This window comes from Theropithecus gelada, chromosome 2 (assembly GCF_003255815.1).
Source record: "Theropithecus gelada isolate Dixy chromosome 2, Tgel_1.0, whole genome shotgun sequence".
In the NCBI taxonomy this organism is placed as follows: Eukaryota; Metazoa; Chordata; class Mammalia; order Primates; family Cercopithecidae; genus Theropithecus; species Theropithecus gelada.
The window spans coordinates 70,851,499-70,878,616 of record NC_037669.1 but is presented as its reverse complement, the minus strand read 5'-3'; the positions used below and the strand labels follow the sequence as shown (position 1 = coordinate 70,878,616).

Genomic DNA, 27,118 nt, shown 5'->3' with positions numbered 1-27,118 from the left:
AGTGCCTAAAGAAATAGCTGTGTGTTTCAACTGGAGAAAAATACCACCTGTGTTGGATTTATTGAAAGATGAAGTTTAGTCTTCAGCATATCATTTTCCCAACAATTTTCAAGAGTAATTTGAACTATACACAATCAGAATCTACTCCAGTTATAAGATGTTATTTGTTTAGAAATTTTGGCTGAATAAATCAATAAATTACTAAAGGTTAATCATGAGCCAGTATCTGAGATAATGATGAATATTCACTCGTTAAGACCTTTTTTTGGGTACTAATCAATCACTGAGAAGCAACTAAAATGTGCATTAATAGGGAAGTGGATTAGGGATCATTTTAAGGAGAATTTAGACTACCTTGAAAAAAAGTATTCTTAACGAGGCGCAGTGGCTCATGCTTATAATCCCAGCACTTTGGGAGGCCGAGGCGGGTGGATCACCTGAGGCCAGGAGTTTGAGACCAGCCTGACCAACATGGTGAAACCCCGTCTCTACTAAAAATACAAAAATTAGCTGGGCATGGTGGCAGGCGCCTATAATCCCAGCTACTCAGGAGGCTGAGGCAGGAGAATCGCTTGAACTCGGGAGGCGGAGGTTGCAGTGAGCCGAGATTGTGCCATTGCACTCCAGCCTGGGGGACAAGAGTGAGACTTCGTCTCAAAAAAAAAAAAGTGGTTCTCAACATTGGCAATTTTGCCCCTCAGGGGACATTTAGCAGTGTTTGAAGGCATTTTTGATAGTCACAACTGAGGAAGGAGGTGTTACTGGCTTCTACTGGGTAGTTCCTACAGTAGTTCCTACAATGCACAGGACAGCCCTCAACAACAAAGGATGATCCTGCCCAAAATGTCAATAGTGCTGAGATTGAGAAACCCTGCCTTCAATTATAAGAATCCTGAAAATTGGCCGGGCGCGGTGGCTCAAGCCTGTAATCCCAGCACTTTGGGAGGCCGAGACGGGCGGATCACGAGGTCAGGAGATCGAGACCATCCTGGCTAACATGGTGAAACCCCGTCTCTACTAAAAAATACAAAAAACTAGCCGGGCGCGGTGGCGGGCGCCTGTAGTCCCAGCTACTCGGAAGGCTGAGGCAGGAGAATGGCGTGAACCCGGGAGGCGGAGCTTGCAGTGAGCAGAGATCCGGCCACTGCACTCCAGCCTGGGCGGCAGAGCGAGACTCCGTCTCAAAAAAAAAAAAAAAAAAAGAATCCTGAAAATTCTACCGTAATACTCTACAAAGCATATCTTTCAGACTTACAGAATTTTTCTCTTACGTCATTCTGAATATTAGACATCTCAGATGCAAATGTCTAATAGGGGCCAAGTGAGATAGGCATTAGAAAATCAACTGGGTAAGCGAGCTGAGAAATGGTAAGTCAAACTCACCATCAGACCCGGGGACAATGAGAAATGGTGTGAACTATGAAGAGGGGAGAACATCACCCATGTTTCATACAAGATATAGATTTGACTGTGTGTGATGGAGATCAAAACTTCAGTTAATTTCTCTTCACATAAGTCAGAGCTGGCTGGGCATGGTGGCTCATGCCTATAATCCCAACACTTTGGGAGACTGAGGCGGGAGGATCACTTGAGCCCAAGAGTTGGAGACCAACCTGGGCAACACAGTGAGACCTTGTCTCTACAAGAAATTTTTTAAAAATTAGCCAGGTGTCATGGCATATGCCTGTGGTTTCGACTACTTGGGAGGCTGAAGAGGACCATTGGAACCCAGAAGTTCAAGGCTCTAGTGAGTTATGATTGCACCAATGTATTACAGCCTGGGCAACAGAGTGAGATTCTCTTATTAAAAAAAAAAAAGAATGGAGAGAAGATGCTTTCTCAGTTTCTTGGTTTCTAGTTTCAGATAATTTGCTAACTGCAAATTGTCAGTAGTGAATGATTAAAGGAGACAAGTAATTTAGGCAAATTACTTGTCTCGCTACTTGTGGAATTTTGACTATCCCTCAAAATCACACTTTTTTTTTTTTTTGAGGCTGGGTCTTGTCCTGTTGCCCAGGCTGGAGTGCAGTGGCTTAATCATGGCTCACTGCAGCCTCAACCTCCAGCCTCCAGGGCTCAAGTGATCCTCCCACCTCAGCCTCCCAAGTAGCTAGAATCACAGATGCATGCCACCATGCCTGGCTAATTTTAAATTTTTCATAGAGATGGGGTCTCACTATGTTGACCTGGCTGATCTCAAACTCCTGGCCTCCAGCAATCCTCCTGCCTTAGCTTCCCAAAGTGCTGGGATTACAGACATGAGCCACCATGCCCAGTCCCCCAAAATTACATTCTCAGGGAAGAATATGGCCTTATTTCTTCACATTAGAAAAGGCTCCTGTTAATCTTCCAAATCTGGTCATTTGTACTATTGCAAAATATCCCTTGTGAATATATAACATCACTTTCCTATAAGAAGCTGTTTAACATAGGAATTTCCCAGCAAGCTATCACCGATATTTGAAGTGGTTGAGCTGTGGACGTGACTATAACACTAAAAGAAAAAGCCAGCAGAATAATTAAAAGATGACTGAGACAGACAGCCTGGCAGAAAAAATAGGCTAAACTCTTCAACAAGCAATGTATAGAAGTAGAAATCCAAATGGGCAACAGAAAAAAAGTGTTCAACTTCATAAGTTATCAAGGAAATGCAAATTAAATCCTCAATTAATTACTAATACACACCAGACTATCAAACTTTTTTTTATTTTTGAAACGGAGTCTCACTCTGTTGCCAGGCTGCAGTGCAGTGGTGCGATCTTGTTTGGTCCTAAACAAGGATCCGGGTTCAAGTGATTCTCCTGCCTCAGCCTCCGGAGTACCTGGGACTACAGGTGCACGCCACCACGCCCAGCTACTTTTTGTATTTTCAGTAGAGATGGGGTTTCACCTTGTTGGCCAGGATGGTCTCTAACTCTTGACCTCATGATCAAGAGATAGATCGCACCCGGCCACACTATCAAACTTTTTTTTATTTTTTGAGATGGAGTCTCGCTCTGTCACCCAGGCTGGAATGCAGTGGCGCACTCTCAGCTCACTGCAACCTCTTCCTCCCGGGTTCAAGCAATTTTCTGCCTCAGCCTCCTGAGTAGCTGGGATTACAGGCGCCTGCCGCCACGCCCGGCTAATTTTTTTGTACTTTTAGTAGACAGGGGTTCACCAAGTTGGCCAGGCTGATCTTGAACTCCTGACCTAGTGATCCACTTGCCTCAGTCTCCCAAAGTGCTGGGATTACAGGCGTGAGCCACCGCGTCTGGCGACTATCAAACTTTTAAAACTCCAACAAGATCTAGTTTATATGGAGATGTAGTGCAGTAGGAACTCTCATCCATTACTAGTAAGAATGTCAATTGGTACATCATTTTGGAAATTTGCATACCCTATAACCCAGTAATCCTCTGCTAGATATATTCCCTAGAGAAACTTATATACAAGAATAAGATTTAGGGCCAGGCATGGTGGCTCACGCCTGTAATTCCAACACTTTGGGAGGCTAAGGTGGGTGGATCACCTGAGGTCAGGAATTTGAGACCAGCCTGACCAACACAGTGAAGCCCCACCTCTACTAAAAAAAATACAAAAATTAGCCAGGCATGGTGGTAGGCACCTGTAATCCCAGCTACTTGGGAGGCTAAGGCAGGAGAATTGCTTGAACCCAGGAGGCGGAGGTTGCAGTGAGTTGAGATCGTGCCATTGCACACCAGCCTCAGCGACAGAGCAAGACTTTGTCTCAAAAAAAAAAAAAAAAAAAAGATTTACACCAACATAGTTCACACAAAAGAACAACTCAAATATCCCATAACATTACAAATGCTCAAACTGTAATGTATTCAAGTAATAGAATACCATGCAGCAAAGAAAATAGACAGTAGCCACACATAACATGAATTTCACACATACTGAGCAAAGATACAAGACCCCAAATAAGAAACACAATCACTATTTCACGTACATAAAGGTTCAAAACAAACAAAATGAAACTACAAAGAATCGCACATAAAGACAAGCACCCGAACTCGTCTCATCTAGGAAGGGGCTGGTTAGTTCTTGGATGGGAGACAGCCTGGAAATACTGGGTGCTATAGGCTTAACAAAACAAAGACAAGAAAATATGTACCATAGAGTCAGAATGCCCATGAGGAAAGAGGGAATTTTACTCTAGGTAGGAAAGTACAATATACAATGAGGGGCAGGAGGCTTCTGGGGTCCTGGCAACATTCCTCACTGGCAGTGGTTATATGGCTGCATCCTCTTTTTTTTTTTTTTTTTTTTTCTCTGAGACTCTGGCACCCAGGCTGGAGTACAGTGGCATGATCTTGGCTAACTGCAACCTCCTCCTGCTGGGTTTAAGTGATTCTCCTGCCTCAGTCCTCCCAGCAGCTGGGACTACAGGTGTGCGCTACCATGCCCAGCTAATATCTGTATTTTTAGTAGAGACGGGGTTTTGCCATGTTGGCCAGGCTGTTATAGAACTCCTGACCTCAGGTGATCTGCCCGCCTCTGCCTCCGAAAGTGCTGAGATTACAGGATTGAGCCACCGTGTCCGGCCCAGCTGCATCCTTCTAATTTGTTCCTTATATCAATATACATGTTTTCTGCATTCTTCTATGTGATATAATTCACAACAAAAATGGAATCAAGTATGGCCAGTTGAGTGGATGTAGGGAAAGCCGAAGTTCAAGCTCACTGCCCTGTTATGGTGAGGTGCTGCAATGGTGACGCAAGAGGTTAGAACCTACTGAACCAAAAATGAATCCACTGGGGTGTTAGAAACACTGGCATGTTATTCTAGAAGGTTAAGCTCAATCATTTTCAGAGTTTAGGATCAAACAGGATTTCACGTTTGAGCGGACTGGCAGTAGCTGAGTGCTTATTTGTTCCCCCTCCTGGGGAATTTGTTCAGGAGCCCGAGGCTGCAGGGATCTATGGAGCTTGTAGGAACAGTCAGGTCTGGCTTCTGCACAGAAGGCCCCTCCCTGGCCGGCTGGGCAGGAGGCATGATTTATGAGTCAGGATCAACCTCAGAGTTCAGAGGGAGGGCCCAAAAGTAGTAGGGGAGGTGAACAAGCCTCAATCGGGATGTCTCTGCCTTTCACCAGCAATAAATACACTCAACCTGACTGGACATTCCTGACCCTAATGGCAACGGATATGTTATTTTAAAGATGCACTTGACCAGAATTGCCATGAGGGACTGGTTTCTCCGGGCCCTAGCCAGAGAGAATGCCCATAAATCTACATCACTTGCTACTTCTCAGTGACCAAACCAGAAATTGCTTCTCTCCATAATTTCAGCAGGAATTCAGATGTCACAATGAAGAACATGCTTGCATTTTATCTGATTATCTAGGCTGAACTCCTCCCTTAGGCATTCCAGATTCCTATTTCGATAACTTTCCAGAAGGAAGCTGCCCATGACCCTCTATTTAACTACTACAACTATTTCTCAGGCAACAATTCCTTGGGTCATTCTGAAGCCCTCTTTCATGGGCTGTTGTTTTTCTTTGCTGACCCCAAGTACCCTGATGGAATGTGCCAACCCCACTCATATTTGAGAAAGCCACATGGCTGGCAAAACTGAGGCTACCCTTTGTGTGTGCTAGAGCACTTGTGTGGAAAAAGCCACCCCCAGCAAATGAGTGCACCTGCTTGTGGCTAATTGTGGGCTTGCACAGCAACAATCAGCCACCTGCCCTCAGAGACTGGAGTAGAAGGGAGTGCAGGCAATTAGCAAACTGGGCATGCTAGTACTTCCTAGAGAAAACTAAGACCCTTGCTGTCCTATGCTTGGTGTGAGGGCATCCTCTATTTCTAGAACAGCTTTAAAAAAAAAAAAAAAAAAGAAAGAAAGAAAGAAAAGAAAGCCCAAGCCCCAAAGCCGCAAATTTCACTTTTTTTTTTTTTTTTGGTAGAGATGAGGTCTCCCTATGTTGCCCAGGTTGGTTTCAAACCCTTGGGCTCAAGTGATCCTCCCATCTTGGCTTCTCAAAGTACTGGGATTACAGGCTTGAACCACCACACCAGCCCCGCATTTCACTTTTCTTCTCCAAACAAAGCGCTTCCTTACCTGAAACCTAAACCAAGGGTGCATAAAAAATGCATGTTAAATATAATATCCAAGTGGAAACAGCTACAGAAACTTCACGTTCTAAACCTAACCTGTTTAGAAAGTTAACTTGGGGCTGGGTGCAGTGGCTCACACCTGTAATCCCAGCACTTTGGGAGGCGAGATGGGTCACTTGAGCCCAGGAGTTCGAGACCAGCCTGGCCAATGTGGTGAAACCTCGTCTCTACAAACAGTACAAAAAAATTAGCTGGGCGTGGTGGCACATGCCTATAGTCCCAGCTACTTGGGAGGCTGAGGTGGGAGAATCACCTGAGCCTGGGAGGTCAAGGCTGCAATGAGCTACGATCACCTACTGCACTCCAGCCTGGGTGACAGAGACCCTGCCTCCAAAAAGAAAAAAAAAAGAAAAAAGAAAAAAAAAGATTAACTTGGATCTGGAGTTCTTTTTTCAACTCAAAATCCTTATTTCAGAAAATGCATATGTGGATATAAAAAAGCCATAGTTAAGTGCCTATTTGAACACACAGTAAAATCTAAAGCCTGTTATTAAGTGTAAATGTACCATACAACTTATTAATTAATCTGTTTTTTAAATCAGATTAATTTCTGATTAATTAATCAGAAATTAAAAGATTATGACACGGGCCTCCCAGGATTTGGGGAAGTTATCACAGCTGAGAAGTCTATTTAGTACTGGGTCCCATGCAAACCAAAGATTTACTGTTATTAGGAATGGAGCTAATTGGAAACATTTGCCTGTCTTTTGGGGTTGCCTTGTATAGGCCTTGATGAGAAGTCATTTCTTTGTCTATGTTTACTAGAAACCTGTGATGACCCATCAAGGTTCTGAACTATACTGAAGGAATGGGACAGGGTTAGTGATCATAGCAGCTACAAAAGTTTATTTAGGCCAGGCGCAGTAGCTCATGCCTATAATCCCAACATTTAGGAAGGCTGAGGCGGGCAGATCAGTTGAGGTCAGGAGTTCCAGACCAGTCTGGCCAATATGGTGAAACCCCATCTCTACTAAAAATACAAAAATTAGCTGGGCCTGGTGGCACGTGCCTGGAGTCCCAGCTACTCACGAGGCTGAGGCAGGAGAATTGCTTGAACCGGGAGGTGGAGGCTGCAGTGAGCTGAGATCATGCCACTGCCCCCTCCAGCCTGGGTGACAGAGTGAGACCCTGTCTCAAAAAACAAAAACAAAAACAAAACAAAAAGAAACTGCATTGAATGTCTGTTAAATAGGTGTAACAGGTGCCAACTTAACTATCAATCAAACCATTTGAGCTGGATCTTCTATTGAAGGATGACAGATTGCATAAACAAGTAATTATTAAAAAGGATCTTGGTTACTATTAATAAACACCAATTTCCTCAACTAATCTATTGGCACTGATCAAGACCTGGGTGATTAGCAGTTTAAGAGCTTTTCACTGACTAACTTGCCTTCAAATTGCCCTTTATTGAAAAAGAATATCATGTTTCTTTCAGTTGTTTGTAGAATCTGGCCTTCAATGATGAATTCAGCTTATTATCTGCTGGACTTAATAACTAGAAATTTCTAACCCTAAGTTTCTCTTTACTGATTCCTAGGTAAAGCAATATTAAAGGTGACAAACACAAGAAAACAGCGATTATCATTGTACCCTCTTACCCTGACCGGCAGCATTGGCATTCTCGGATAACTTGCTGGAAAGGCAAATCTCAGGTTCCACTCCAGACCTACTGGATCAGAAAGGCCAAGGGTGGGGCCCAGCAATCTGCTTTTAACAAAGGGCTTAAGAACCACTGCAATAGGATAAACACAACATAAAACAGAGGTTTTGACTGGGTGTGGTGGCTCATGCTTGTAATCCCAGCACTTTGGGAAGCTGAGGAGGGCGGATCACTTGAGGTCAGGAGTTCCAGACCAGCCTGGCCAACATGGTGAAACCCCACCTCCACTAAAAATACAAAAAATTAGCCGGGTGTGGTGGTGTGTGCCTGTAGTCCCAGCTACTCAGGAAGCTGAGGCAGGACAATTGCTTGAACCCAGGAGGCGGAGGCTGCAGTGAGCCAATCTCATGCCACTGCACTTCAGCCTGGGCGACAGAGTGAGACCCTGTCTCAAATAATAATAATAATAATAATAATAATATTTTCAAGAAAGAAACCATAATCAACTCCTTAAATTGGAGAGGTGGTCAGGGAGGCTGAGCAAAGCTTTTGGGTGGACAGCTCAGGAGGTTTGTTTTAGGAGACTCTAGCAAGTGACCTGAACTGGCAGTGACAAAATATGAGTGCTGTCATCTAATCCCCCAAAAGAAATACTTCTAAAGGGCCAGGCGCAGTAGCTCATGCCTGTAATCCCAGCACTTTGGGAGGCAGAGGTGGGTGGATCACCTGAGGTCAGAAGTTCAAGACCAGCTTGGCCAACATGGTGAAACCCTGTCTCTACTAAAAATATGAAAATTAGCTGGGCGTGGTGGCGGGTGCCTGTAATCCCAGCTACTCAGGAGGCTGACGCAGAAGAATTGGTTGAGCCTGGGAGGCGGAGGTTGCAGTGAGCCGAGATCATGCCACTATACTCCAGCCTAGACAACAGAGCAAGATTCCCTATCAAATTAAAAAAGAAAAGAAAAAAAAAAAAAAGAAGAAATACTTTTAAGCGACAACAGCTCTCTCACTGGGTATTACCAGGTGGCAAAGACTGGGCTAACCCTGTTCTCTACAGGCGTATTATGCTATTAACATCAGTGTCCCTGGTCCATGGATGTGAAAACAGAGTTGAGAGAGATTAAGCAATTTAAACTCACAAAGCAAATGCGACTCCAAACCTGTGCTTTAACTACTTTGCCTTACTCCTCCAGGATTCTAGGAAGAGGGGACAGGAAATGGGGAAGGAGCAGAGGAAAGATTTTAACTTTGAGGCTTCAGCATTTATCATTATGGTGGCCACTGATTAATTCCATCAAAATATGTATTGCTTAGGTGATGACAGTCTACCTTTTTCAACTAGATCAAACTGGATTACCCCAAACTGGATTAACCACATCAAGGATCTGAACATAGATAACAAGACTTAATATGTTAGCAGTGTTTCTTGAACCATACCAAACCAGAACAAACCAAACAAAAACCATAGCCTAATTGTCCCTTAGTATCAAGGACACCAAATTTAGGGTTTTTTTGTTGTTGTTGTTGTTGTTGTTGTTTTTTTTTTTGAGACGGAGTCTCGCTCTGTTGCCCAGGCTGGAGTGCAGTTGCAAAATCTCGGCTCACTGCAACCTCCACCTCCTGGGTTCAAGCGATCCTCCTGCCTCAGCCTCCCGGGTAGCTGGGACTATAGGCAACTGCCACCATGCCTGGGTAATTTTTATATGTTTAGTAGAGATGGAGTTTCACCATGTTGGCCAGGCTGGTCTGGAACTCCTGACCTCAAGTGATCTGCCCGCCTCAGCCTCCCCAAGCGCTGGGATTACAAGCATGAGCCACCGTGCCCGGCCCCAAATTTAGTTTTTAAAAAACACTTTTACATGAGCTGCAAAACCAGACTCCAGTCATTTTCAGCAGAACCTTAAAACAGGGAGTCCAAACTGCTACAGGTGAGAAGTCCAATATATCAATTAAGGCTCCTTAACCCACACAAGGTATTCCTGAAGCCCCACTTTTTATACTGACTCAAAAAGCTCCAAGTAAGATCTCTACCCTGGATGAGTTATCTCTGTTACTGTTAGGGGATACTAAGGCCTGGGATGGGCTGAAGAGAAGAAGAAACAAGCCGACACTTTTATTTGCAGTCAATCATATGCAAAGGCAGAAAGCTAGAGCTCAAGTTCATTCAATGCCTCATGCCACTCCTGATTATCGCAAATGAGTTCAGAAAAACTGATTACAGACTGAGCTAATTGCGTAACAGCTAAAAGAAAGAGGCCTCCTCACTTTCTACCCATCCAGACTAAACTTAAAAGAGAGCAGTTCCACCCAGCCAGGTAAGCAAGGTGAATTCATTTGGTCCAACCCCTGAATGCGCAGATGAGAGAAACAAGACCCACTGAAAGTTGAAAACTTACCAAAGTTCCCACAGTAGGTGGCAACAGATCTAAAGGACCAGAGGTTTGTTCTTGGGACAACTGCAGGCCGGAGCACAAGAGGAGGAAGAGGAAGAGGAGAGAATTGGAAAGCTAGGGAGGAACGGAAGAAGAGGGAGGGGCCGGGAAAGGAAACGCCCAGCTGGCTGTGCCAGACCTTGCTCTCCTCCCCTCCTAAGCCACAGGGTCTTTCCATTCTTGGAATTTCCTCCCTACCCCATTTAAACCTTTCTTGATCAGACCTTAACCCAAGTCAGGTTGCAGCTATTTACAGAGTGAAAAGTGAGAACTGAAAGAATTATGTAAGCCTTTCTCCTGGCCTCTGGCCAAAGCTAGGGATGCCTCCCACTGTTTCTGAACAAGGTGGGAAGTTGTTGGCCCATCCTTCATCCAAAGAAGCGCCTTCACAGGGCTACAGGTGTGAGCATGCAAGGAAGGCCTTCATGGGGGTTTAGGTGTGAGCATGCATTTCTAGGCGTCATGCATTTCTAGCGCCTTCACGGGGGTTCAGGTGTCAGCATGCATTTCTACACCACCTCCGGTCCCCAGTTCCCTCAGATCTCTCAGCTCCTCTTTCATAGGACGGTAAAAGATATTATTTGGGCTTTTATTTTATTTACGTATTCATTTATTGAGACAGAGTCTTGCCCTGTCGTCCAGGCTGGAGTGCAGTGGCGTGATCTTGGCCCACTGCAACCTCTGCCTCCTGGGTTCAAGTAATTCTCCTGCCTCAGCCTCCTGAGTAGCTAGGATTACAGGCACGCACCACCATGCACGGCTAATTGTATTTTTAGAAGAGACAGGGTTTCACCATGTTGCCCAGGTTGGCCTCAAATTCCTGAGCTCAGGCAATTAGCCAGCGTTGGCCTCCCAAAGTGCCAGGATTACAGGCGTGAGCCACAGCACTTTGGGCTCTTCTTAAGGTGGCCATCCTAGGCACTTGCTGTGTGCGACAAGTGGAAGCATTTTACTTACACAAACTCATTTAGTCTTCATAGCACCCAAGATGTTGGTGCTCTTTCTAATTTACAGATGAAGAAACTGAGATTTAGAAAGATCACCTAGCTGCCCATTATTTTACTAGAGCTAGTACACAGCCAGCCGGTACATACCTAGGAAAAAATCAAAAAGACCAACCAACCAATCAGCTCTAGGCCTATGATTTACAGTAATAAGGTTTGGCCTTTAGAACTGCATTCAGTCCCAGGTCTCCCTGTTCCTAGGAGTTTTGTGGTCTTAGATAAACTAACCTTTGTGAGCCTGGGTTTCCATATTATAAAAATACGAATACTGACCTGTTGAATAGGATTCTTGGGTATATTACCATAGAATGCTATGAAGGCACTTGCCTATGTTTAATAAATGTGTTCCTTCCTGGCCAGGTGTGGTAGCTTATGCCTGTAATCCAAGCACTTTGGGAGACTGAGAATGAGGTGGTTAAATTGCTTGAGCCCAGGAGTTTGAGATCGGCCTTGGCAACATGGTGAAATCTCATCTCTATGGAAAATACAAAAATTAGCCAGACGTGGGGTACACACCTGTAGTCCTAGCTACTCGGGAGGCTGAAATGGGAAGATCACTTGTGCCCAGGGGGCACATGATCTGCAGTGATCCATGATCATGCCACTGCACTCTAGCCTGGACGACAGAGCAAAATCCTGCCTCGGAACAACAACAACGTTCCTTCCTTCCTGATGGTAGTATAATAAACCAAAGATTTTACCAAACACTTTATTCCTACCACTCTCTGCGCAGGCTGGTGGTGGATTATTACCATTGAGAAGAATCCCAAAGGGGTGATCTAGGTTAGAGTTGGCAGATTTAATATATTGGACATACTTAAAAATTTTTCGTTGTTCATCTGAAATTCCAATTTAACTGGGCATCCTATATTTTTATTTGCTAAATCTGGCAACTGTAAGGGTGTATAACAAACTGCCTGGGAAAAGAACTTTGAAAGTAACTTGCCAAGTTACGAGTTGTGAGCAGTTTGGGGCTTGGTTTGACAGGGTCTATTGGTAACCAGTGGAAGCTCAGCGTAGAAACTCACTTTTCCAACATCATGATCCGCGGGATTGGTGTCAGCCTTTTATTTTCTCAGCATTCTACCAAAGATGCATCCTGTAGCAGGAAACCTGCTTGTGTTCTGGGAAGTGCAGTGTCCTCTCAGCTAGAATTCCTTTGTCATTACATTTTTGTCTGTGGCCTAACTTGTAACAGGGGACAATTGCTCTGCCCATCTGCATGCTTGATGGGGATCAACTGTCAAGGTATTTGTTTTTAGGTCTAAGGAATTTCTAATGAGAATGAAAATGTGATGAGAGATTTTTCTAAACGTCAGCCAGTTCCCTGAGGACCCCGATTGTGCCTACTTTGAACCTTTAACTCTCTTAATAATGGGTAGAAGAAACATCATCGATAAGAATGACAGACTGGGAAGCAGGTTAACTTGAAAATCTGTAAATATTTTTTAAAAATTTTATTTTTCTCCTGTTAAATTCATAGAGACAGAAAGTAGAATGGTGGTGGCCACGGACTGCAGGAAGAGTGAATGGGGAGCTGTTTAATGGGTGCAGAGTTTCTGTTCCTCCAAGATGAAAAAGTTCTGGAGATTGGCCATACAACATAAACACGGCCAGTCGCGGTGGCTCACACCTGTAATCCCAGCACTTTGGGAAGCTGAGGCGGGTGGATCGCCTGAGGTCAGGAGTTCGAGACCAGCCTGGCCAACATGGTAAAACCCTGTCTCTACTAAAAATACAAAAAATTAGCCGGGCGTGGTGGTGCGTGCCTGTAATCCCAGCTATTCAGGAGGCTGAAGGAGGAGAATCGCTTGAACCCAGGAGGTGGAGGTTGCAGTGAGCCGAGATCATGCCACTTGCACTCCAGTCTGGGCAACAGAGTGAGACTCTCTCAAACACACACACACCCAACATAAACATTACTTAACACTACCAAACACTACTCTTAAAAAAGGTTGAGATGATACATTTTATGTATATTTTACTACAATTTTTTAAAAAATTATTCTTAAATCTAGAGTTAGAAAAAGGATACATAGGCCAGGCATGGTGGCTCACGCCTGTAATCCTAGCATTTTGGGAGGCCGAGGAGGAGGGTGGATCACAGGTCAGAAGATTGAGACCATTCTGGCTAACACGGTGAAACCCCATCTCTACTAAAAATACAAAAAATTAGTCGGGCATGGTGGCATGTGCCTGTAGTCCCAGCTACTTGGGAGGCTGAGGCAGGAGAATTGCTTGAACCCGGGAGGTGGAGGTTGCAGTGAGCTGAGATCACGCCACTACACTCCAGCCTGGGTGACAGAGTGACTCTGTCTCAAAAGAAAAAAAAAAAAAAAAGAAGAAGAAGAAGAAGAAGGAAAGACAAAAAGAGAAAGAACACAGAAAAGAAAACCAATCAATGCAGACAATGTTTTCCTACAAAAGAATGGAAAGTCAAAGAAAGGTATTTCTCTCCTGGGAAACTTCCTACTAGACAAGTGAAAAATTACTTATGGTCAACTTGAAGTCCCAACTCTTTAATCCCTCTTCCTGTGTGTGTGATTCAATGTGTCTTTCCTGATCACACAAAAAAATGGATTAACCACATTAGCCATCGGAACACAGATAACAAGACTGTATTGTTACGTGTTATGTTATCCCTTACTGTGTTTCCAGAATCAAACCAAAAGGCGTGGAAATGCTTATCGGTGGGGGAATGCAGAATTCTCCCTCAACAATGTCGTCCCACAGCTCCCGTAGACTCTGGATGGTTTGCACTTTGAGAAGTGGAAGTAGTTCATGTCATGCTACTTTCTATTCCTACCGAATGCCACACATGCCTGTGTCTCAGCCAGCCGCTACCTGAAGAGGCCAAGTATGCTGAGTTTCATTTCAGGACCAAGTAGCTATGATGGGTGTAACGGCCTGGTCCACTCCAGTGGAGAAAGAAACTAAGAACTCAAATGGATCAAGAGAGTTACTTCCTGTATAGGACTGATCCTCTGTGGTGTTAGTAACTGTCTAAAGATGTATGAAGGTGGGACTTAGGGTTTTTGTGTTCATTTAGTTGCATCAGGTTTAGGGTTTTTGTGTTCATTTAGTTGCATCAGGCTTTTTTAAGCTGTGAAATGCAACGGGTTTTGAAATGTGAAATACTTAAGCTGTGAAATGCAGAAGCCTGACTTCTACTCTGACTCTGTGGTTCATAGAGTAGAGTGTGTGGTCCAGCAAGAGGCTGAAATAAGTGTGGAAAATGCTGCTTATGTGTCCCCTTCTGGGAGATGTATAGTGCTCATGAGAAGATTGAAAACTTAGCCAAAAGAACTCGGGGAACTTTGTTTAACTTTTAACTAAGTATTGTAGAGAGGAAAATCACTTCTCAAGAGCTTTTTTCACAAAAGTGTTTTGTTGATTCATCAAAGGCCAAACCTGAAATAAGACAAAAACATTCCATTTCTGTCAAGTAAGCCTTCTTTATTCTGCTGGCCAGGAAGGTAATGATTCTTACAAATTTGTGTTGGGATACAAAAAAAGAAACTGGCTGGGTGCAGTCGCTCACGCCTGTAATCATCCCAGAACTTTTGGGAGGCTGAGTCTGACAGATTACGAGATTTAGGTGTTTGAGATCAGTCTGGCCAACATGGTGAAACCCCATCTCTACTGAAAATAAAAAAAATTAGCCAGGTGTGGTGGCTAATTTCAAGAATTGCTTGAACCCAGGAGGCGGAGGTTGCAGTGAGCTGTGATTAAACCACTGCACTCCAGCCTGCGCAACAGACCGAGGATCTATCTCAAAAAAACACAACAAAACAAAAACCCGAAAAACAAAAAAGGAAACCTCTAACAGTGGTAAAACGCATGTGGTATGGAGCCCTAATTTGCCACTGTCTAGCTATGTGACCTAAGTAGTAAGCTACTTAACAGCTACAAAGTTCAGTTTTCTTATCTATAAAATGGGGACAATGACAGTGCCATCACAGGGTTGCTGTGAGGATTAAACATATTAATAACAGTAACAATGGCAAATACTGTTTATTGAGACAAAGAAAGGGTTCCAGAGAGGCTAGGCAAACTACTCACAGGTACATAACAAGTGGTTGGGCCTGGATTTGAACCCAGGCAGTTAAATTCCAAAGCTCCTCTCTTCACTACGGCCTCCCCATAGCGCTTTGCCCACGGGAGATGATATTTTTATTATTGATACCGATGGTAAAGGCTCTGGAAATGAAATTAGATTTCAGAGCTTTAAGTGCTCCAGAGGTGTAAGAACTAAGGGGCAAATTTCTTGAAAGTGTTTTTATCCTCCCTTCGTTAGTCTCCAGAGCATCCAAGAAAATTCCTTTCCCATGGGAAATAGCTGCATTTTTTTTTTTTTTGGTAGCACAGTTGTGAATATTCCCTTCCCACTTGAAGCTAAGTGTTAACATAACTCTCATTCTGACCCAGCATTGAATTGCAAAATGTACTCACTCACTTTTTCTTACAAGTAGAAGCACCCTAATCACATAGTTACTTGGTAACTTTCACCTCTCAAAATCTTAAAAAAAAAAAAAGAAAGAAAGAAAGAAAAGGCCGGGCACGGTGGCTTATGCCTGTAATCTGTAATCCCAGCACTTTGGGAGGCTGAGGACAGTGGATCACGAGCTCAGGAGTTCAAGACCAGCCTGGCCAACATGGTGAAACCCTGTCTCTACTAAAAAATACAAAAATTAGCTGGGCATGGTGGTGGACGCATGTAATCCCAGCTAGTTCAGGAGGCTGAGGCAGGAGAATTGCTTGAACCCAGATGGCAGAGGTTGCAGTGAGCTGAGATCACACCACTGCACTCCAGCCTAGGCAACAAGAGTGAAACTCTGTCTCAAAAGAAAAAAAAAAAAAGCTTTGCTTTTACAAACTTTTTTGTGGCTGGCAGCTGGGTGATAAAGCCTTGCCTCCTTGCCGTGTCAGCTTTCAGGAATTCTCTGTTTGTCTGTGTTGTGTTACCCAAGTAGCCTGTTATCTTTGCAGTTTAAGGGCTGACTTGGAAATTCAGACTGCCATCTATTTAAAGAAAATGGAAGTCCCCACTCCACTATTTTAATTAACTTTCAGAGAGCAGGGTTTCCTACTGGTTATGATAATGTTAACTTAAAATACTCTGAAGGAAACACGGCAGGAAGCAAAATAAAAAGGGGAGGACTGCTATTTTTAAAGGCATTCTAGGAAGAAGAGTTTGAGCAAAGCCATGAAGGCACATAGCATGGGCTACACGGAGAAAAAGGAAGAGAGGCATGAGTAGATACTAAGGAGTATGCACAGCAGAGAATGGGAGATTACATGTGTAATGCCGACCAAGTATGGCCTTGAACGCCAGGTTGTGGTGTTGGTGGGCAGGTGTCTGTGTGCAATGAGAAACTAAGAGATTTTTAGAAATAAACAACAATGATCAAATCTATGTCTTAGGAAGGTAACTGGAGGTTACGCGCAGGCAGTAGTGTGTGGTGGAATCAGAACAGATCTGAGAACTCACCAGCAATGTAACAATCTCTTTGGGCTTAAATTTTACATTTATTACTTTGTTCAATGGAGATAACAGCTATTGTGGTAGGACTGAATGAAATCAGACATGGACATTTAAAATAATGCCATAGGCCAGGTGCGGTGGCACACGCTTGTAATCCCAGCACTTTGGGAGGCCTACAAAGGCGGATGACCTGAGGCCACGAGTTCAAGATCAGTCCGGCCAGTGTGGTGAAATCCTGTCTCTACTAAAAATACAAAAAATAGCTGGGCGTTGTGGTCCTCATCTGTAATCCGAGCTACTCGGGAGGCTGAGGTATGAGAATTTCTTGAACCCGGGAGGTGGAGGTTGCTGTGAGCTGAGATCACACCACTGCACTCCAGCCTGGGCGACAGAGTAAGACTCCATCTCAAAAAATAATACATAAAATAACACTGTAATACTCAATTATTAGCTCAACACATAATTCACACACACACACACACACACTTTTACAGTCAGGCTGAATGGGAGGGAATGAGGACTGAGAAAGTTGTGGTGCTGATCAACAGAAGGAAAGGAGGGAGCTATCTGACAGGTGGAAAAAAGATGGGAAGGGAAAGGGGAAATCTCAGAGAGCATTCAAGAGAGAATGGAGCTGTAATTCAAAGGGAGATAGTGGAAGAGGAGCTGGTTTGGAGGCTGGGCTGTTGGTGAGGTCAGCTTTGGAAATGCTCAAGAAAGAGGTGGATATTCACAAGGAGTGGACTAGAGCAGCCTTAAGAATTAGGTGTTCAGTCATTGTTTTTACTGAAAAAGTCACTTTGCCTAGGAAGGTATTTGGGTACATATTTTGGTCCACGTTTATTTATTTATTTATTATGTTTTTTGAGACAGAGTCTCAATGCCTGTAGTATCAGCTGCTTGGGAGGCTAAAGCAGGAGAATCGCTTGAACCCAGGAGGCGGAGGTTGCAGTGAGCCAAGATGGCGCCATTGCACTTCAGCCTGAGCGACAGAGCGAGACTCTGTCTCAAAAAAAAAAAAAAAAAAAAAAAAAAATCCCAGCATTTTGGGAAGCTGAGGCAGGCAGATCACTGAGGTCAGGAGTTTGAGACCAGCCTGGCCAACATGGTGAAACCTCATCTCTACTAAAAATACAAAAATTAGCTGGGTATGGCGGTATGTGCCTATAATCCCAGTTACTTGGGAGGCTGAGGCAGGATAACTGCTTGAACCCAGGAGGTGGAGGTTGCAGTGAGCTGCACTCCAGCCTGGGTGACAGAGCAAGACTAAAAATAAATACACACAGATGTTCATCACAGCATATTTTATATTAGCTTTATGGGGAAAAAAAGCTAATATAAATAACACCATGATAAACATCTTTTTTCCCATTATATGGGAAACAAGTAATATTTGTAACAATAGGGGAGTCCATCATGTCCATCAATTTGGTAAAATAAAATGGATTGCAGGAACTGTTCTAAGTACTTTACAAATGCAATATTAATTCATTTAATCCTCACAGCAATCCTATGGAGTGTGTATTATAATTGTAGTCCCATTTTTCAGAGGAAACTGAGGCTTGGAGATTTTAAATAATTTGTTCAAGATTACACAGGTAATAAGTAGCCGACCTGGCATTTGAATCAGGCTGTCTGGTTCCACAGTCTTTGCTCTAACCACTACAACATTGCCTCATGGTATTTTATTTTGCCTGACTTTCTTTTTGTGTTTTTTATTTTTATTTTTATTTGTTGAGACAGAGTTTTGCTCTGTTGTGCAGGCTGGAGTGCAGTGGCGTGATCTCCAGCTCACCGCAACCTCCACCACCAGGTTCAAGCAATTCTTGTGTCTCAGCCTCCCCAGTAGCTGGTATTACAGGTGTGTGCCGCCATGCACAGCTAACTTTTGTATTTTTAGTAGAGACAAGGTTTTGCCATGTTGGCCAGGCTGATCTCAAACTCCTGGCCTAAAGTGATCCGCCCATCTCAGCCTCCTAAAATGCTGGGATTACAGGAGTGCACCTGGCCTTGCCTGATTTTCTTTTCCTTTTTTCTTTTCTTTTTTTTTTTGTGACACAGTCTCACTCTGTCATCCAGGATGGAGTGCAGTAGCACCATCTTGGCTCACTACAACCTCCACCCTATGGGTTCAAGTGATTCTTTCACCTCAGCCTTCCAAGGAGCTGGGACTACAGGTGTGTGTGACCATGCCAGGCTAATTTTTTTTTTTTAGACAGTTTCACTCTTGTTGCCCAGGTTGAAATGCAATGGCGCGATCTCAGCTCACCGCAACCTCTGCCTCCTGGGTTCAAGCGATTCTCCTGCTTTAGCCTCCCAAGTAGCTGGGATTACTGGCATGTACCACCATGCCCAGCTAATTTTGTATTTTTAGTAGAGACAGGGTTTCTCCATGTTGGTCAGTTTGGTCTCAAACTCCTGACCTCAGGTGATCCACCTGCCTTGGCCTCCCAAAATGCTGGGATTACAGGCATGAGCCACTGCACCTGGCGCCAGGTGCCTGATTTTCTCAGAAGAGTTTTGTAACAAGGCAGGGTGCGGTGGCTTGCACCTGTAATCCTAGCACTTTGGGAAGCCAACATAGGCAGATCAGCTGAGCCCAGGAGTTTGAGACCAGCCTGGGTAACATAGTGAATCCCTGTTTCTACAAAAAATACAAAAATTAGCCAGGTGTGATGGTGTGTACCTGTAGTCCCAGCCGCTCAGGAGGCTGAGATGAAAGAACTGATGGAGCCAGGAGGTGGAGGTTATAGTGAGCTGAGATCATGCCACTGCACACCAGCCTGGGTGACAGAACAATGCTGTCTCAAAAATAAACAAAAACAAAACAAGACAAAAGAAAACAAAACAAAAACAAAAAGAGGAGTTTTAGAACAAAACTTTGGAGGAAAAACATATCCTCTCTATTCGGGGGAGGAGAAGATCAGATAGGGAGAGCATGGTAATTTACGAAGTGCTCCCATATCTCCTCAAAACCAACCTGCAAAGCCATTGTTTTGATTAACTCCAACTTATAGATGAGGGAACTGAGGTTCAGAAAGGATAAGTGGCCACTCAGAGGGATGCTGCCAGTCTACGTGATTTCCAATCCCACACTCTCTCCACTACTTAGCATAGTTTGGACAATTTCAAAACAGTGTGCGCCACTTCAACCCCATGATCACTCAGGAAAACCACCAGAAACAAGCTCAAGTGAAGGCAAAGGCCTGGACTGGGCTTGCCCACAATTAACTTGCCAACCTTGATGGCCTAGGGCTAAAATATTTGAACAACTGAAGGACTGTCCCTTTTAGACCTTCCTTTGCCTCAGGCAAGGGATCTTCCCTAAGGAAGGTTCGTGAAATTAACCTTTCTCTTTCTATTCTCCACCTCCCCCACAACTATAGGTTATTATAGCTTCTTCAGAACAACCTTAGTCTCAAAAATCTCATCAGAGGTAGCTAAGAGACCAGACAGGATGATAGTAATAATGAGGATAATAATAACTAAATTAATAATAGTAGCCCAAGGGTGTAGATTATTTGCTGTAAGCCAGATGTTGCCCTGAGCAACATTTACATACATTTGATTCTCATGACAATTTTATGGGAAAGGTACCATTTTACTGATGAGGAAACTGAGGCTCAGAGGGCGTCAGTCACAGGCTTGAAGGGCTAAGTGGGGAAGGTGGGTTAGCAATCCACAGATGATTGAGAGTGAGCTTTCGGGCCCTGAAACGCTCATTTACAAATTGACTTTATCATCACCCCCCCACATGATTTCTTACCTATAGTTGTTTTTTAAAAATCACCCCCATAAATGACTGTGTTCCTTGCATATCTGATATTCCCAGGAAACGTGGTTTTTCTGGGAAAGACAAAAGTAGAGACACAGTAGCTTTTTTTTTTTTTTTTTGAGTCTCACTCCGTCACCCAGGCTGGAGTGCAGTGGTGCGATCTCTGCAACCTTCGCCTCCCAGATTCAAGCAATTCTCCTGCCTTAGCCTCCTGGGTGACTGGGATTACAGGTGCCTGCCACCTTGCCCAGCTAATTTTTGTATTTGTAGTACAGACAGGGTTTCACCATGTTGGCCAGGTGGTCTGGAACTCCTGGCCTCAAGTGATCCTCCCTCCTCGGCCTCCCAAAGTGCTGGGATTACAGGTGTGAGCCACCGTGCCCAGCCTCAGGCGTGAGCCTTTAATGATACTAATGGTCTACAGACTACTTTATCCTCTTTTTTTTTTTTAATCTCCTGCCCTTTTCTTTCCATTAAAAACAATTGGTGTTTGATTTTCGTGATTTCTTCAAATTTCTTAACCTAGAAAAATGTAAATACACACACAGGGAGGGAGACAGAGAGAGAGAAAGCACAAACCAGAACTGGTGGGAGATTGTGGTGAGGATTCATGGTGTTTTAAGTGGCATCCTTGAACATTCTACCAAAGCCGAATGGGCAGGTGACAAGAGTGTTGGGAGTTTCTGAAGTGAAGTACAACTCCGTAACTGGAAGTTTTCAAGCTTGGAAGGCATTATTGTGTTAGTCCGTTAAGGGGCGCATTATTCAAAGACTTGGCTGGGAATGAGTGCTAGGTGATCTGTAAATAATCTACGAGTAAACGTCTACCAGGAGTCGAACATTAACATCGCAGAGGCCGGGTTTTCAAAGGGGTCACTGGCCTACAAAGGGAAGCGTTGCCTCCACCCTTTAACTGTTTCTACAACTCCAACGATTGCACTAAAAGGACAGAATGGAGCAGGTAGAGGGTGAATTCAAATATAAACACTCTCTGTGGATGTGGCCAGTGAGGCAGTTAGAACCAGTGAGTGTCTCCGCAGCAACAATACAACTGTTAGGTCAAGTGTATGAAGGGTGAGGCCCCTCTGGGGCAGCTGCGAAAGAAAGCCCCTATTAATCCCTTAACTAAGCAGCTGATGGATTTAATCTCTTTGTGCATACATTATAACTCTTCGAATACAAGATTATTGTAAGTTTTTTTTTTTTATCAGCATAAGCTATCAAAGCTTTTTATAGATTTCTTCATCTCACTAATTAACAGATGACAGAAAACAGAACTTTGCAGAGCTTCTGGTTACAATTCGCTGGCATTCTGGCTTGAAAAACTGTAAGAAAGCGTCATTCTCTGATTCATTCACAAAAAGAATAGGTCTTTATTTGAAGAGCGAAGAGATCTCAGTCTCCTGCCTCAGAGTTCTACTTTCCTTTGATTTTGTATCCATTGTTATTTAAAATAACAACATAAAATGATTCTTTAGGGTTATTTTGCATAGTAATATCAGAAAAGAAAATCATTACCTGGTATAATCTCCCTTGGCTTCCTAAAAACAAACAAACAAAAACAAATGGAGTTGATCAATATGTATTTTTGTTAAGCTAAATGAGTTTTATCTTGATTATTTCGCCTCTTAAAGTTCCTAAGTTTTGTTCTGAAGAGTGTTTCTCAGGACCGCTGTCCCTACAGCCATAAGAATTAGGCATTGATAAGAAAACGCTGACTGTCCTGTTAGGCATATTCCTTATTCTTAACAAAAGAAACATCTATATGTGAAAAAGCACAAATAATTATTTCTCACGGTACGTTTTTAAGATCACATGATAAATGCTTTTCATTCAAGTGGCACACTTTTTAGACTGGAGGAAGACCTTTTAAACCACAATACAGGTAAACAAACATATACTATTTGTTTTCCCTTTACTTTTTAAACCAGCATGGAAACAGACTAACGCCTTTAAGAACTAAAAGGCTCTTTTACTGGACCACAAGAAAATGTATACAAAAGTTACTAAATTTATATGAAAATTACAGCTGTTGTAACAACTGCTGCCTCCCAAATTCAAGTATCCCAGAGCTCTCTTCCAGGAATATGAGTTTAACTCTTTTCCTTCAGAGCAAGCTAAATCTCATTTTTCTTTGAGACTCACAATATCACACTGTAGCTCATGCAAACTATTCGAAAGCAGAAGACGGTGGCTCACAGTTTTCATCAGCAAACAACTAACTGGCTTAAAAATCCAGCAGACACTGGCCCATGCAAAAGTTTCAGAGTTGCAGGCAGTTAACAAAAACGAACAAACACAAGGGAGCTGCTAAGAGGCAGTTTGTCCAATCTTACCTGTAAAACAAACGCGGCTAACTTGAAGATGGTTTCGCTGTCTACTTCGATTTGCCCCTGTTGGTGGAAAAGGAAAGCATCATTGAACATGGGGCTATCCTAGGTTGTAGCAAATGACTCTGAAGTTGAGGAAGCTGTCACAGCTTGGCACCTCCAGTTTTCGATCAAATGCAGATCATACCATTGCAGGGGAAAGTGGGGGGTGTGGAGAGACTCATTGAGGGTTAAGGGGAAACCACTCTCTCTCTCTCTCTCTCTCTGTGTGTGTGTGTGTGTGTGTGTGTGTGTCTATTTTAAATAGCTCTGGTGAGGGTTTATGTTTAGAGAGCAGTATTCAGGAAGAAATGGGAATGACTTTGAGGCTAAACATTCAGAAAACTTCTAAATGAAAAATTTTTATCTCTGCAAGTTCATTTTTAAGCACCCTGCAGATTTTCCTAGATTCATTTGTTGAGTGTTTTCCTGGGATAATTATTTTTTCCCTTGTGTTATAGTACAGTTATTTCAGTATACACACAATGCAAATATTATTAAAAATATAAATTCACTTCTGTGTCAATGACACATTGTTGAGTTCACATTTGTACTATTATAGATAAAATGTGAGGCCTTAAAAATCAGTTACAGCAAATGCTTTGAAGACTAAAATTCTGTTGATTTATATTGAAGTTTGAGGAACTCTATCAGTTTTCCATTTTTTTTTTTCATCATTCAAAACCCCAAAGAAAAATTGGAGCTCTGGGCCTTGGTAAAGAATGCTTTTTCAGGGTTTGGTACAGTGGCTCATGCCTGTAATCCCAGTACTTTGGGAGACTGAGGGAGAAGGATCACTTGAAGCCAGGAGTTTGAGACCAGCTTGGGCAGCATAGAGAGACCTCATCTCTACCAAAAAAAAAAAAAACCTTTTTCTGTAGCCCAGTAGGGATGCATAGTTATGTGCAGAAAGGGTATAGCTCTATCAATAACACTCATATGCACCTTTATATTTTTAAAATTGTGATGATACATGAAATATTATTACTGAACCATATTATAACAATGAATGGTATAGAGGGATCTTTATTTTAAAAAAAGGTTTCAGTGGTAATGTTAACCTGTAAGTTTTAACATATGCAAAAACAATTCCATGTAACCCCATTATTGCCTAAGTCCTGTATAATTAGTACTTGAAAGGGCATAGTGTTTAAGAACATGGAATTCCTGGAAATTGCCCTGCATTCTTTCTTCCTCCCTTCCACCTCTTGAATCTGAGCTGGAGTGTTTCCTAGTTATACCAAGTGCATCAATGGGGAGATTAAGTCATTTTAAAGTAAATATACAATAGACAGATTCACAGAGGTAGTCATGCTCAGTTAGGATTTCTGAAAGGATTGTGCTTTTCTCTCAGGTTTCCACGTGATTTGATGAGGGTTCTCAAAAAACAAACAATATTTTTAAACCCATAAAATAAAATGAGCAAATAAAAACCCCAGGGTGTTACAATGCCAGCAGTGATCATTATTCACGTTTCCCTTATATTACAAGATGAAAACAAATTAATTTCATCCTCTAACACACAGGCCGCCCTTCTGAAACCTGAGACAGAGGATCTGCTTCAAAGTTTTTTTGCCTCAAAAGCTGACAGGCCCAGAGCCTTGGAATTCAAAGCTCGCCCATAATCTCTAGAAACAGATTACAAAATCAAAGGGAAGCCAAGCTGATTGTAAAAATCAACTGCTCTCCGCCTTTCAGGCAGGAGACGGTGCTTTTCCAATCTGGTGAAAGATGATGAGGTGGTTCATCCAACAGGTGAGGTGGGTGTTGATCAAGACTAAATTTTAGAAAGGCTACATTCCTTAGTTCAAAGAAAAAGAAACCCACGGCAAGAGAAGAGGGCTAACAGGAGAACTCAAAAACATCATTGGGTTTGAAATTAGGCAGGAACGCAAAGGTAAAGTCAAATATGTCTTAAAATCTTAGAGAAGAAAAAATTAAGATGTTAAAAACACTAAAGATGAATAAAGTAAATTGAAAATTACTGCCAACTCCTCTGACATCCCACGATCCCCCTTTGCCTCATCAGAACCTTACACAAGTCACCTGAAAAATATTTCCGACACCAACTTCTCAATTTAGTAAATGGAGCAGACAGAAAAACCTACAGCAGATATTCTTAGGGAAGCAGCCAAATAATTTTCTACTTTAGAAGGGTTATTAAGTATAAAAAATGCTGAAATGAGGAACTGAGCAAGACGAGTACCAGGCTCAGACAGCTCCGGAAGAGTGGGGAGCAAATATCCAACTCACCTGTGGACTTTTCCACCTACACAAGTGGCCCCAATGCAGTTCTGGTGGAGGAGGGTGACGGTGCAGTGAAGGAGTGGGCTCTAGCAAAATCTTGTTCCAGGAAGAGAAGAGAATGCATGCTTTGGCAAAGGCCCATATTCTTTTAAAACCCTCAGCCCCTACCTCACCTTCCATTGAACAATCACTGTTCTAGAAACCCCAGGCAACAAATTTTGAGTCGTAATACTGACTGTCAACGTTCTTTGACTCATTCACGGAGTTTACTAAACAATACATCAATCAGGTGTAACACTATTTGCCTAGTTCTCTGCAATTTCATTTGGTGAAATTTAATTAAGACTTATAAAGAACTCCAGGATTTCAAGCCTGAAGTGTAAAAACTGTTTTGGAAGTGCTGTCTGCCCAGGACGGAACATTTCTTTTACTCTCAACCATGGCAACAGAGATAACCTTATAGGTACTGGGCAAGCCAACACTTGAGAGAAGGATCTCCTCAAAGAGAGAGGTAACAGGATCCTTCAGTGGGTTTCCATGACTGTCATGGATAAACAAAGAGAACCAGAGAAGTGAGTCAGATGATGTGGCTGAATGCACAAAGGTAATATGAACAGTATCAAGTCCTGGTGCCACACCCTCATGGCTAATTTAGCTGGATTATAAATTCAATCAGTAGGTCACTGGGTTCAGGTGCCACACAGGACATTTCATTTTTGTCCTTGGCTTCTTGGATCAGTTGAACAAGACACCAGGCTAATGAGGTGATTATAGGTTTTGATTGCCAAGTAGGAGAACAGAATCAAAGACAGTTTTGGGGCTTGAAAGGGAAATTAGTGAAAATATGATTCCTATTTTTTTTTTTTTTTGCAGATGTTGAGAGGCAATGAGGATCAGGAAGATGAAGTGTAATGTCCAATCCCCTCGAACATGGTAAGTCTGGACTCCCTGTCCAGTGCTCTTTCCACTCTACCATGCACTAGTTAACTTTTTATGACTCCAGTGCAAATGTCTCATCAGGAATCCTCCAAAGGTATGTTTTTGGTAAAAACTGGAAACAGGTGAGGCTGAGGAAAAATGAATCCAAATGCTACCTCCACTGTTGCTGGGACTGTATGTTATCAACATACATTCTCAAAGAAGAGTGGGAAAATATTTCTTAAGACTGGTTCTGCTCTTCCCATATGGACCAGTACTTCATGGAAACTTACCTGCACTACATCAATGAATATTAATACTGTGGTCACAAATACTTAGGATTTAGACATACTTGAGAAACTACTGGGACACCTCAGTTTGTTTCCAAGCCTACTACTACTAATCTATTTTAAGTATAAGTCTTTAAAATTAACTTGTAGAATACCAACAAATAAATGTAGAAGAAATGAAAAAGAAAGAAAATTACCATTGCACCTCTCCTAGTACTCACTAATTCAGGCAATAATCTTCAATAAATAAAAACTACTGAAGTCTGGCTTAGTGGCTCACACACATAATCTCAGCACTTTGGGAGGCTGAGGTGGGGTCACTGCTTGAGCTCAGGAGTTTGAGATCAGCCTGGGTAGCATAGTGAAACCCTGCTCTACAAAAGAGCAAAATTAGCCGGGTGTGGTGGCTCGTGTCTATATTCCCACTACTAGGGAGGCTGAGGTGGGAGGACGCCTTGAGCCTGGGATATCAAAGCTGCAGTGTGTCGTGATCATGCCACTGCACTTCAACCTGGGCAACAGAGCAAGACCCTGTCCCAAAAACAAAACAAAACAAAACACTCACAACTTTTTTTTTTTTTTTTTTTTGAGATGGAGTCTCGCTCTGTCGCCCAGGCTAGAGTGCTGTGGCCGGGTCTCAGCTCACTGCAAGCTCCGCCTTCCGGGTTCCCGCCATTCTCCTGCCTCAGCCTCCCGAGTAGCTGGGACTACAGGCGCCCGCCACCTCGCCCGGCTAGTTTTTTGTATTTTTTTTTAGTAGAGACGGGGTTTCACCGTGTTAGCCAGGATGGTCTCGATCTCCTGACCTCGTGATCCGCCCGTCTCGGCCTCCCAAAGTGCTGGGATTACAGGCTTGAGCCACCGCGCCCGGC

General features: G+C 43.1%; 1 protein-coding gene across 1 annotated transcript in view; it reads right to left on the bottom strand.

The window, feature by feature from the left end:
* FRMD4B (FERM domain containing 4B) overlaps nucleotides 1-27,118 on the bottom strand; it is a 210,511-nt gene that overhangs the window by 58,777 nt on the left and 124,616 nt on the right. Inside the window, exons 6-7 of the mRNA XM_025376574.1 lie at nucleotides 22,759-22,815; nucleotides 21,941-21,963 (exon numbers count right to left, since the gene is read on the bottom strand). Coding sequence (XP_025232359.1) covers nucleotides 21,941-21,963; nucleotides 22,759-22,815 — 80 coding nt within the window. The remainder of the gene's footprint in view (nucleotides 1-21,940; nucleotides 21,964-22,758; nucleotides 22,816-27,118) is intronic.